The sequence below is a fragment of the Brassica napus genome, chromosome C7, assembly GCF_020379485.1.
Source record: "Brassica napus cultivar Da-Ae chromosome C7, Da-Ae, whole genome shotgun sequence".
NCBI classification, from domain to species: domain Eukaryota; kingdom Viridiplantae; phylum Streptophyta; class Magnoliopsida; order Brassicales; family Brassicaceae; genus Brassica; species Brassica napus.
This window is the reverse complement of record NC_063450.1, coordinates 33,622,543-33,634,373: the sequence shown is the minus strand read 5'-3', so window position 1 is coordinate 33,634,373 and position 11,831 is coordinate 33,622,543. Positions and strand designations below refer to the sequence as shown.

Below are 11,831 nucleotides of genomic sequence, written 5' to 3'. Positions count from 1 at the left end.
ATGAGTGACAACGAAGAAATGAAGCAAGTGGCTGTGAAACAGAGTGCGGCGAAAGTGATATCACCTTATTCTTTGTTTTCATCAGATAATCCTGGTGCGTTGATAACATCGGTTCAGCTGAAGGGGGATAATTACAACGAATGGGCCATGGAGATGGAGAATGCTCTTCGAGCAAAGAAGAAAATAGGGTTCATCGATGGAACTCTATCCAAACCGGCAGAAGTTCATTCTGATTTGGAATCGTGGCTTAGTGTTAACTCGATGATAGTTGGGTGGATTAGATCTTCTATGGAACCAAGGGTCAGATCAACCGTAACATTCATCACGGAGGCTCACAAATTGTGGGAAAACTTGAAGAAACGATTTGAAGTGGGGAACAAGGTTCGAGTTCACCAACTGATGGAGCAGTTGGCTTCGTGTAGGCAAAACAGTCAACCAGTGATTGACTACTATGGTCGCTTGGCCATGATGTGGGAGGAGCTGCAGACATATACGCCACCACCAGCGTGCAGTTGCTCAGCGGCTGCCGTGTATGAGAAGGAACGTGAAGATGAGAGAGTTCATCAGTTTATCATGGGTTTGGATGAAGTGCGATTTGGTAATGTCGTGACAGCAATCATTGAGGCTGACGATATGCCAGATCTTGGTAAAGTTTATGCTAAAGTTATCAGAGAGGAGGCTAGGTTAAACTCAGCTAAGTCTCGGGAGATCGTGCAGCAAGAAGTTGTTGGTTTCGTGTCTCGCAAGGAAGTGCTAGGAGAAACACGAGATTCCTTTTCGTCTGGTTTTGGTGCGAAAACAGAGAACTCAAATGGTGGATATGGAACCAGAGCAAGGGACCGTCTGTGTTCTAACTGTGGCAAGACGGGCCATGATAAAAGTAATTGTTGGCAGATCATTGGCTATCTGGAATGGATGAATGAGAAGCGTGGACGAGGAGGTTCGGGTAGAGGTCGTGGTGGTAACGCAGGGCCAGGAAGAGGAGGAAGTGGCCGCGGTACATCACATGCTGCTCATGCAACGAGCTCGCAAGGAGCAGGATCGTCTGATCTCACGCCTGAACAATGGAGAACAATTTCTCAGATTATAAATGATGGGAAATCAAGTGCGCAATCAGAGAAGTTATCTGGTAAGAATATTGGAGATGTGATTATAGACTTGGGGGCTTCTCATCACATGACAGGAGATTTGAGTCTTCTTGTGAATGTGAAAGAAACTCTACCGTGTGTTGTTGGGTTTGCAGATGGAAGAACCTCAACTTCGGTACATATGGGTGATATGATTCTAACAAATCGTATTTCCCTCAAGGATGTGTTGTTTGTGCCAAAGTTGGATTGTAGCTTGATTTCGGTTTCCAAGCTGTTGAAACATTCCAATTGCTTTGCCTTATTTACGGATACTATTTGTGTATTGCAGGACCGTTCTTCGAAGACTCTGATTGGAGCAGGTGAGGAACGTGGTGGGGTTTATTTCTTCAGGGATGTGAGAGTTGCAGAGGCTAACTGAGCTGTAACAAGTGATGATCAGCTTCTATGGCATAGGCGACTTGGGCATCCAGCTTTCTCGATTTCATCTTCTTTATCTACTTTGTCTAGTGTTTTAAATAAATCTAGCTCTAGTCCTTGTGACGTGTGTTTTAGAGCAAAGCAAACCAGAGATGTTTTCAGTGATAGTATTAATAAACAAGCAAGTGTTTTGAGCTTATACATGTCGACGTGTGGGGACCTTACCGTGTACCTTCCTCTTGTGGAGCTGTGTATTTTCTTACTGTGGTGGATGATTTTTCAAGAGCCGTATGGACTTATTTACTACTTGCGAAATCAGAAGTAAAGAGAGTAATGCAGAGGTTTTGTGCTTATGCTGCGAAACAATTCGGTAAAGAAGTTGAGATAGTCAGAAGTGACAATGGGATGGAGTTCATGTGTTTAGAAGAGTATTTTCGAGACAATGGCATTGTTCATTAGACAAGTTGTGTTGCTACACCACAGCAAAATGGGCCTGTGGAAAGGAAGCATAGACATATATTGAATGTTGCAAGGTCGCTCTTGTTTCAATCAAATTTGCCAGTCAAGTTTTGGGGAGAGGCAATTTCAACAGCGACACACGTTATCAACATGACTCCATCTGTGGTGTTAAAAGGGAAATCACCGTATGAGGTGTTATTTGGCAAGAAGCCGTCATATGATACGTTGAGAGTCTTTGGGTCGTTGTGTTATGTTCATCGACGAGATAGGAGTAAGGACAAATTTGGAGAAAGGAGCAGAAAGTGTGTCTTTGTGGGCTATCCTTTTGGCAAGAAAGCTTGGAGGGTCTATGACATTGAGAAGAATGAGTTTCTGGTGTCACGTGACGTGAGTTTTATTGAGGACGTGTTTCCTTTCAGTGAGATGAGTGGAGATGCGGTTCATCAAATTGAGTTAACAGGAGGATCTGACGGTGACTGGACGATAGAAACGATCGTAGTTGACAGGGGGAGTACCTCTCAGGCAATGGATGAGTCTATTACTCCAGTTGACAATAGTTTCGAAGCAGAAACAACATTCACAAAGAATATCCAGGAAGAGAATGTGGCTGATGTCGAAGTTCAGAAGCAGAGTACTGAACAGAGCAGTGATGAGAGTGTAGAAGGCGATGGTAGTGTGGGAGTGAGTCCAGCAGTGATAGTAGAACCAGAGATGGGTAGAGGACACAGAGAGAAAATTCCCTCGGTTAAACTGCGTGACTACGTGAACTACAATGCGAGATGCATTAAAGAAGAACCCCATCACGCTGCGCTCACTGCACAATCAGAGTCCTCGTCGGTCCAAGGTAAAACACCATACCCTCTTCAGAATTATATCTCTGATGAAAGGTTTTCTCCAGCTCATAAGACATTCTTGGCCGCGATCACAAGTGGAGAAGAGCCAAGGAGTTATAAGGAGGCAGTTCAACAAGAAATATGGAGAAACTCAATGAAAGATGAGATTGGTGCGTTTGAGCTGAATAAGACTTTCATCATTGTTGATTTGCCTCCTGGAAAGAAAGCTATTGGCAACATGTGGGTGTATAAGTCAAGTACAATGCTGATGGTACAGTAGGGAGGCCTAAATCAAGGTTGGTTGCCTTGGGGAACAGACAAGTGAAAGGAAGAGATTTTAAACAGACGTTTGCACCCGTCGCTAAGATGACAACAGTGAGAAGTTTATTGCGCGTTGTAGCAGGAAAGGGCTGGATTGTTCATCAGATGGATGTTCACAATGCATTCTTACACGGGGATCTAACAGAAGAAGTTTACATGAGGCTTCCTCAAGGATTTAAAACAGATGATCCTAACAAGGTTTGTAGACTTCACAAAGCTATTTATGGGTTGCGGCAAGCACCGAGGTGCTGGTTCTCTAAACTCACGGATGCCTTAAAGCGGTTTGGATTTAAGCATTTGTATGCTGACTACTCATTATTTGTGTACAAGAAGAAAGGAATGGAGCTCAAGGTACTCATCTATGTTGACGATTTGTTGGTGTGTGGGAATGACTTGGACTTTGTGTCTAGGTTTAAAGGGTACTTGAGCCGATGCTTTAAAATGAAAGATTTGGGAAAGCTGAAATATTTTCTTGGAATAGAAGTAGGGCGTGGTGAAGAAGGCTTCATGCTCACACAAAGGAAGTATGCGCTAGACTTGATCTCAGATGTTGGATTATTGGGGGCTAAGCCAGCAGCCACACCAATGGAGCAGCATCACAAATTGGCTTTGGATACAAGTCCGTTTATGAGGGATGCTGAGAAGTATAGAAGATTAGTTGGTCGGCTAGTCTACTTGTCGATTACCAGACTGGATATTTCGTATTCAGTACATATATTATCACAGTTCATGAAAACTCCACGACAGGTGCAATGGGATGCGGCGCTAAGGGTGGTTCGTTATCTCAAGGGTACAGCGGGGCAAGGTATTATGCTGAGTTCCAAACTCGACCTCAGTTTGTCAGTGTTCTGTGATGCAGATTGATCAGCTTGTCCGACCACTAGAAGATCTTTAAGTGCATATGTGGCGTTGGTTGGTGATTCTCCGGTTTCTTGGAAGACAAAGAAGCAGGGAGTGGTCTCACATTCTTCAGCAGAAGCTGAATATAGATCCATGGCTCAGGCAACAAGAGAGATCAAGTGGCTTCGAAGGTTGTTGGTGGACTTAGGAGCTCCGCAAATGAGACCTTCGAAACTGTTTTGTGACAGTAAGTCTGCGATTTATATTGCAGCTAATCCAGTGTTCCATGAAAGGGCTAAACATATTGAGTCATATTGTCATCAAGTGAGAGATGCTATTCAAGATAGAGTGTTGGAGACAGTGCATGTACGAACAACACAACAGCTAGCGGATGTGTTAACAAAGGCGTTGGGGAGAGTTCAGTTCGAAAATTTGCTGTTCAAGTTGGGTGTTAGAAACTTTCATATTCCCAACTTGAGGGGGAGTATTGGAGGTTGTGGATAATGATAACATATTATGTAATGAGATAATGATGTATTTAGAGATAGGAGTTATCTCTAACCAAAGTCGGTTATGAGAAGTTGTATATATACTTTCATACGTAAATGAATAAACTCAAACAGTTCTATTAGATTTACAAAAATTATCACGTAAAATATATACATAAATTTTCTATGAATTTATATTCATTAAATTATATATCAATAAATTTTATCATTTAAACCGAACCATAATAAAATAGACAAAATTTGATAAAATTGTATAACAAAAACAATTTTTTCACTTAAATACATACTGTTATTAGTATCATTAATTAATAGCTATATAAACTTATGCACATAAAATTAGTACATGATATACTAAAAACAAATTAGTACATGATATATTAAATATAATTCTAGTGTTGTTCTTTATTAATAATTAAAACGCGTTAATTCTATTTTTATTAACTATCATATCAAATAAATAATTTTGTTCTATATGAATTTTGAATTTGTGAAAAAATTAAACGTGATAATTTTTTTTGTGTATAAACTATTTTATTGGGCTAAAAGTTACAAGCCTCTCTTAAACCCCAACTAATAATTGATCTGATGAAATTCTGGCTAATTCTTAATCAAGCCCAACAAATCCCAACAATTCTTACCAAGAGGAAAAGGCCGAACAGATGAAACATCAAATTCAGTAAGTCACTCTTGGCGATTCCAACTAGTAGCACCAGTATTTAATATTTTAATTATCCAATTAAACCATAAATTACTCTATCGAGAAAATAACTAAGGTTGATTAAAAAGTGGTTCTCTCTCTCTTCTCTCTACAAAATCTTTTAGAGAGAGAGAGAGTACTTATGGTTTGTCGTCGGATTTCATTATCGGCGTTGGTTGGTCGCCGGATTTCATTATCGGCGTTGGTCTCCCGCGTGGTCGGGCTCTGCCTCTGGCAAACGATGGCTCCTATAGCACCGTTTGGCCGGCTTTGTCTGTAGCGTCACCTCGTTCTTCTACGGTGGTGTTGTCTAGCATCAGTCCCGGTTTTTTTCCGGTGATCTTCTACTCAATAGCTTCTCTACTACTCTCTACTAGTTTCAGTTCGGTCAATCATCATTTGGATTTCTCTTCTTTTCTTTCTTCATCCGTCTCGGTGTTGAAAGTACAAGATCTGATGTCCGATGTTCTTTGATTGATTTGCGAGATCGAGATTGAGACTTGTTTATCATTCCATGGATTGAAGCGTTAATTTTTTGTTAATGATATGCCGGCTTTGGTTTTCTGGTGATGTTTGGCTGCTCCGATTTGGTCTCATCCATCAGCTTGTTGAAGTTTTGCGGTTGTCCGGTGGTGTCGGGGTTACGCCGACGATCTGTGAGTCGACGTGTTTGGGCGGTGGGATTTGTCCTTTTCTTGGCACGTGTCTTCTTTCCTGCTACATGAGTGTACACGTGTTCTCAAGAGTAATGATTTGTCTTTTCCTTCCGCCTTGAAAGGCTTGGTCTGGGCCTAAGCGTTATTTAATATTTATGAGGCTTTGTTCAATGGAGTTAATCTTTTTAGAGGTTTGATGGTGTAGCGGAGGTTCGTTTAGCATCGGTTCACCGGCTTTGTTCCATCGCTGCTCTCCTCTCTCTTTTAGTTTGGCCTAGGTTCATGGTTCTTCTTTTCTGCTTTGATGTTCTGAGTTCTCAGGTTGGTGAGTTTGGCCAGGTTTCGTTCGGGGCTTCGTCTTTCTGACGTGTTATTGCTGCGACGCATCTACTAGCTCTTTTCTAAGACTGTTGGGTCGGGTTCATGACGTCGCAATGGTCTTGATTTTCAGGTCTTCTCTTGCGAGGAGGTACCCGGTCTTTAGTCTGTAGATACTGGGACTGGTGTGCGAGTGTCCGCGTGTAAGAGCTGAAGGTCTTGGTTGGCGTTTTTCCCTGTCGGAGATCAAGGTTCCTATCCTTGTGCTTGGGCTTTCTTATCGGCATTGTCTTCTCGGTTTGGTGATGCAGTGGAGTTTCTATCAATGTTCTTCGTTACTCTTGTGATCATCTCTGCTAGAATTGTGATTGGTTGAGTTAGTTTTGTCTCCTACTTCGCTTGGTAGCAGTTTGGATCTTCTCGAGCTCATTGTTTCTCAGTCCTTTTCTGGCTTCACCTTTGTTCGTATGGAGTGGTTTTGAGAGTGGTTTTGGACAGTGGATTTGATTGAACTCTTTGAATCATGGCTTATCCATTGAGTTGTTTGGACCTTGCTTGTACGTTTGTAGTGTAAGTCTTAGTTGACTTTTAGTCTCTCATCTTTGGGCTTTTGTCTTCGGAAAGATACTTTGCAGGTTTGTCTCCTTTATATCTTTGGGTTTTGTCTTTGTTATATTTCTCTTTGTTTAACTCAGTTGGCTAATAAAATTCAGACGACAAAAAAAAAAAAAAACTAAGGTTGATTAATAAAATAAGAATAAATCCAAAAAGGTCGTGGCTGGCATGTACTACTGTTAAGTATTTTTCACGTAACTGTGTTCACTATATATGCCAGGTCACTAAACTTCTAACCGTTGGTCACCACACTAAGGAGTAATCCAACGGTGCCAATTAATTGACTTCCTGAATCCTATGAGCCTCTGGCACGTTGTCCCAAGTCAACGTTTGATAAAATGAAAATAAAATAGTTCCAAAATGTATAATTTTGAAGATAGTGGGACCCATATCAACCATAATAGATCTTTGTTAATTATCTAGTAATCTTTCCCGGCATATATATGTTTACTTGATCAACGGGGAGGAACAAACGCAAAAATGAATGATTTATTGTTTTTCTAATGGAAACATGATGTCAGTAATTGTATTTATGAGTTCATACATTTTTATAATTATGAAAAACCTAAAGCAAGTTAATAGGACTTACTCATTAAAGGAAAATTTCAAGAAGAAGAAAAAAACAGAGGCAGTTTTGTGGGGGAAAATTGTTAAAAAAGAAATAGAAAATAGGAAAAAAAAAGATTTCAGAGAGAGAGAAGAAGAGAAAGGAAAGGGGGAGGAAGAAGAGAGAGAACCCACCACCCTTTGGCCCTGGAGAGACCAAAGATGGTCGAAGAGAGAAAACTCTGAGATCATCATCATCATTCTGCAAAAACGAGGGCAAGTTCAAGAACAAACAATACAATATAATTCAATATCTATTAAATTAAATTCTACCTTTTTTAAGTTTTTTTAAGAAATCATTTTCGCTTTGTGGGGGTATTTACTAGTTGTTGATTTCTCAAACCCTAGCATTTCTTGGTTAAGAAGTTTCTTCTTTAAGGTAAATTTGTTTTCTGATTATTTGTTTGGTTTTGTGTACGTAATCTGTAATGTTTTGGAACTTTTTGTGGGTTCCATGTTTTCGTCACATTGCTTCTTCAAGAGGGTTATTCTTATTCCTTTTCTAAAAATAATTATTGTTTCATACTTTTTGTTCAAGTTTTTATTTATGCTTCTTGTTGGCTTTTTTCCAGGTATTAAAAAGATTGAAGAGAAGAAGAGAATTTCACGAGTTTTTAATTTTTATTGAAATAAACACTTCTTTGATGATTAGGGTTTCGTGCAAACAATGAGAGACCCTCATTATTCAATCATCAACCTCGTCGTTCTCCTCTTCCCGAGGATTCTGTAAAGTTTGGAATATTTTTATTATTCCTTTATTTGTTCATTAGGAAAAAAAAGTCTGGCTATTTTGTATAAGCTAAAATGGGTTGTCGATGGAATCCTATTGGATTTCAATTCTCTTGCTTCATGTTCTTGATCATTACCCTTCAGTCTCGTTCCTCGTTATCCCTCAACTCCGAAGGTAATTCTCAATATATTAACAATTTTGTCTTCTTTTTGAATTTTTGTTGAAGGGTTTTACAAATGCTGTAGGATTTGTGCTGTTGAAATTCCTGGAAAGAGTGGACTCTGATCCTCACGGAACTCTTGCGAATTGGAATGTTTCTGATGATCATATGTGTTCTTGGTTTGGTGTAACGTGTGTCGACAATAAAGTCCAGATGGTGTAAGTTCCTGTTTTCTTATATTATGTCTTTGTGATTCTTATCGCAATTTTTGATGTATATTTTTGTTTTGTTATGTAGGAATCTTAGTGGATGCTCTTTGGGAGGAACTTTAGCTCCTGAGTTTAGTCAATTAAGTGAATTAACATCTCTGTAAGGGGTTATTTTTAACTTACCTTTTGCTCTGTTTCTTGAAAAAAATATGAGAACAAGAAACTAATTCTTGTTTTTTTTTTTATAGAGTACTATCCAAGAACAATCTCTTTGGTGACATTCCAAATGAATTTGGGACTTTTCCAAAACTGAAGTTGTTGGATTTACGAGATAATAAGCTAAGCGGAGTAGTTCCACCTGAGCTAAACAAAATGTTGACACCAGAGAACTTGTGAGTTAAAGGATTTATTAAACCAAACCAATGTGTTTTGACAAAACAAAATAACGTTGGCTTTTTTTGGTGGATTCAGGCTGCTTTCTGGTAACAAATTTGCGGGATTTATGAAGATAAAGTTCCTGAGACTTCAATCGCTATATCAAGTCCAGTTAAACAAGCATAAAGAGCTGTCTTCTGCTTCCAATGCTGTCTTCGACTGCGTCAATAGAAAACTTGGATACTGGTAATCACCTTTTTTGCATTAGATATGTTAAGGTGGTAAAATATTTGAACAATGTTCTTACATTTTTTTATCCATTTTAAAAAAGTGTTTCAAGGAGAAGATTGTTAAGACTAAACAAAGCACAAGCTTTCGTATTGCGGATTAAAGCAACTTCAAGAATGTACATAAAAGCTTTTTTTTTTTTCTTTTTTCAAAATATAAATTCATTTTGGTTACATTTGTATTTTTATCCTTAGTGTTACTGATTTCTATGTTTATGTCTCTTCAGGCTTCAAAGGGAACCTCAAGGGGAGAACTATGACATGAATTATCCCCCAAGTAAGCACATAAAAAAAACGGTTGAAACATGAAACCGTATACAAACTAACAGTGTTCCTTTTTGTAGGTTCTTTACAGAATGAAAGTAGTGTCCTCAGGAGGCGTGAGTTACTAGAGGGAACAAGTAATTTAGCAGCTATGCCTGCACCAGATGCTCCTAGTCCTTCTCCTGACACTATAACCATAGTGTTTCCTCGAAGCAGCGGGTCTTTTCCCGCGTTAACCACTGCAAAGAAGAGGATACCTCCATTGATCCCTCCTTCTCTTCCTCCAACAGCTGAGTACAACAACAATACAAGCTCTGACCCTCCAAGGCAATTTGAAGAAGAAACAAAAGGGTCTACTGCTGTTTGGTTGTATGTTGTTATCGGCGTTGCTGCTTTTGTAGCGGTGTTGATAGTGATAGGGGTTATATTCTTCTGCCGGAAAAGAGCTGTCAAGAGTATAGGTCCATGGAAAACTGGTTTAAGTGGACAGTTGCAGAAAGCTTTTGTTACTGGTAAGAAAAATGGTCTTAAATTCTTTTTATTTGGTTCTGTTTCCGGTTTGACATAATGTGAGAAAATGTTTTTTCAGGTGTACCGAAGTTAAACCGGTCTGAACTAGAAACAGCTTGTGAAGATTTCAGTAATATTATTGAAGCATTTGATGGGTACACTGTCTATAAAGGAACATTGTCAAGTGGTGTTGAGATTGCTGTTGCTTCAACCGCTGTTTTGGAAACTAGAGAATGGACGAGAGCTATGGAAATGACTTACCGCAGAAAGGTAACTCTAAAGATTCATTACTTTCGCATTTTTTTGTAGGATATTGAATTGACTTTTGGAGAACTCAAATTTTCAGATTGATACAATGTCAAGAGTCAACCATAAGAACTTTATCAATCTAATTGGATACTGTGAAGAAGCTGAACCATTTAATAGGATGATGGTTTTTGAATATGCTCCAAATGGAACTCTTTTCGAACATTTGCACGGTAATAAACATCTTAGTATGTCTCCATATCAAGATTATTTTAATTTATTATTATTATCATAAACCTCTATCTTCATTGTCATCTTGTTCAGATAAGGAAATGGAGCATCTTGATTGGAGCGCGAGGATGAGGATAATAATGGGAACTGCTTATTGTCTGCAATATATGCACGAGCTTAATCCACCAATCGCGCATTCTAAACTAGTCTCATCAAGAATCTACTTAACCGATGATTACGCAGCCAAGGTTGCTTGCTCTACAAGAAAACTGCATTGATGATTTTTGTTTTCTTGCGTGACAGGAAAACTATTTCAATGGTGATATTAATTCATGACCTAATAAAGACTTTTTTTCTTTGCAGGTCGGAGAGGTTGCTTTCAGTTCACAGACAGGGCTAAAATCGAGAAAACCGATGAGTGGTGATTTAGATCAATCTTCATTGCCATTACCAGCTGAACCAGAGACTAATGTCTATAGCTTTGGAGTATTAATGCTCGAGATTATCTCCGGAAGGCTCTCCGAATCAGATGAAGAAGGATCAATTCTGAAATGGGTAACACTAAAAATTCAAAATAAAATCCATTTTCTGAAATTTACATTACTAATGTAACACTTTTTTTTTATGTTTTCTCATAGGCATCAAAGTATCTGGAGAGTGATCATTTGAAAGATATGATTGATCCTACATTAACAACGTTTAAAGAAGAGGACCTTGAAGTGATCTGTGATGTGGCAAGGCATTGTCTGAGAAATGACCAAAGTCAACGACCAACGATGAAAGATGTTGTTGAACAACTGAAACAAGTAATCAACATTTCCCCAGAACAAGCTACACCGAGACTCTCTCCTCTTTGGTGGGCAGAACTTGAGATCTTATCCTCTGAAGCTACTTAACCTCTCTCTCTCTCTCTCTCTCTCTCTCTCTCTCTCTCTCTCTCTCAGTTACGACTCGTGTCAGAGGTTCACGCTCCTTCTCACTCTCACTCTTCCCGGTGGACGTCGTCGTGTAAAAGTTGTTCTTTTATTTAATTCATCATATTAAATTTGTTTCTTGGTTGGTTTTGATAGTGTATTTGGATCCAGATAATGTAACGATGTGTTTGTAAAATTATATACTATCATACATATACCTATATATTTGTACGTATTTTGTGGTGAAAAGTTGTTTGAAACTATTAACCTCAGCTTTTTAAAACCATTATGTGATATTTTGTCGTTTTTATGCAGAGTCTGTTCATTCTTCGGCGCGGAGGGGGGGGGGGGGGGGGACGGCTTTCGGTTGATTTGGATTTTTGGTATTCTGCTCATAAGTTCCATTCAGGTTTTACTAATTATCGGGTTGGGTTCGATTAGGTTACTTTTGGGTTTAGTTCGGATTGGATTGTAACCAATGTCTGAAATTACCTAAAATTATATTTTTTTTTTAACTTGGATTGGAACGAGACTGACCGACAGACA

General features: G+C 39.0%; 2 protein-coding genes across 3 annotated transcripts; both read left to right on the top strand.

Moving 5' to 3' along the window:
* Positions 1–1,506, top strand: LOC111208932. Its single transcript, XM_022708594.1, has 2 exons — positions 1–1,263; positions 1,417–1,506. Exons 1-2 carry the CDS (start codon positions 1–3, stop codon positions 1,504–1,506), a joined length of 1,353 nt encoding a protein of 450 aa, XP_022564315.1.
* A 5,817-nt stretch (positions 1,507–7,323) lies between these two features.
* Positions 7,324–11,548, top strand: LOC111208600 (protein MALE DISCOVERER 1-like). 2 transcript variants are annotated; one of them, XM_022707792.2, is made up of 14 exons: positions 7,329–7,738; positions 7,932–8,263; positions 8,335–8,467; positions 8,547–8,618; positions 8,707–8,850; positions 8,930–9,079; positions 9,165–9,239; positions 9,348–9,397; positions 9,465–9,896; positions 9,974–10,164; positions 10,241–10,373; positions 10,465–10,619; positions 10,735–10,926; positions 11,010–11,548. In XM_022707792.2, the coding sequence occupies exons 2-14, from the start codon at positions 8,164–8,166 to the stop codon at positions 11,265–11,267; spliced, it is 2,085 nt and encodes a 694-aa protein (XP_022563513.1). In that variant the 5' UTR covers positions 7,329–7,738; positions 7,932–8,163; the 3' UTR covers positions 11,268–11,548. The 2 variants fall into 2 exon arrangements, with proteins under 2 accessions (XP_022563514.1, XP_022563513.1); XM_022707793.2 differs by lacking the exon at positions 9,165–9,239 and having other exon boundaries at positions 7,324–7,738.
* The last annotated feature ends 283 nt before the right edge of the window (positions 11,549–11,831 follow it).

What these genes read in the sequence shown, in the direction of transcription:
- LOC111208932 (XM_022708594.1), top strand. Translation starts at nt 1, where the DNA reads ATGAGTGACAACGAAGAAATGAAGCAAGTGGCTGTGAAACAGAGTGCG. An exon ending in ATGGAAGAACCTCAACTTCG is followed by an intron (nt 1,264 to 1,416) that starts GTACATATGGGT and finishes TGTGTATTGCAG; the next exon opens with GACCGTTCTTCGAAGACTCT.
- LOC111208600 (XM_022707792.2), top strand. Translation starts at nt 8,164, where the DNA reads ATGGGTTGTCGATGGAATCCTATTGGATTTCAATTCTCTTGCTTCATG. An exon ending in TTAAGTGAATTAACATCTCT is followed by an intron (nt 8,619 to 8,706) that starts GTAAGGGGTTAT and finishes TTTTTTTTATAG; the next exon opens with AGTACTATCCAAGAACAATC. An exon ending in TCTTTTCGAACATTTGCACG is followed by an intron (nt 10,374 to 10,464) that starts GTAATAAACATC and finishes CATCTTGTTCAG; the next exon opens with ATAAGGAAATGGAGCATCTT.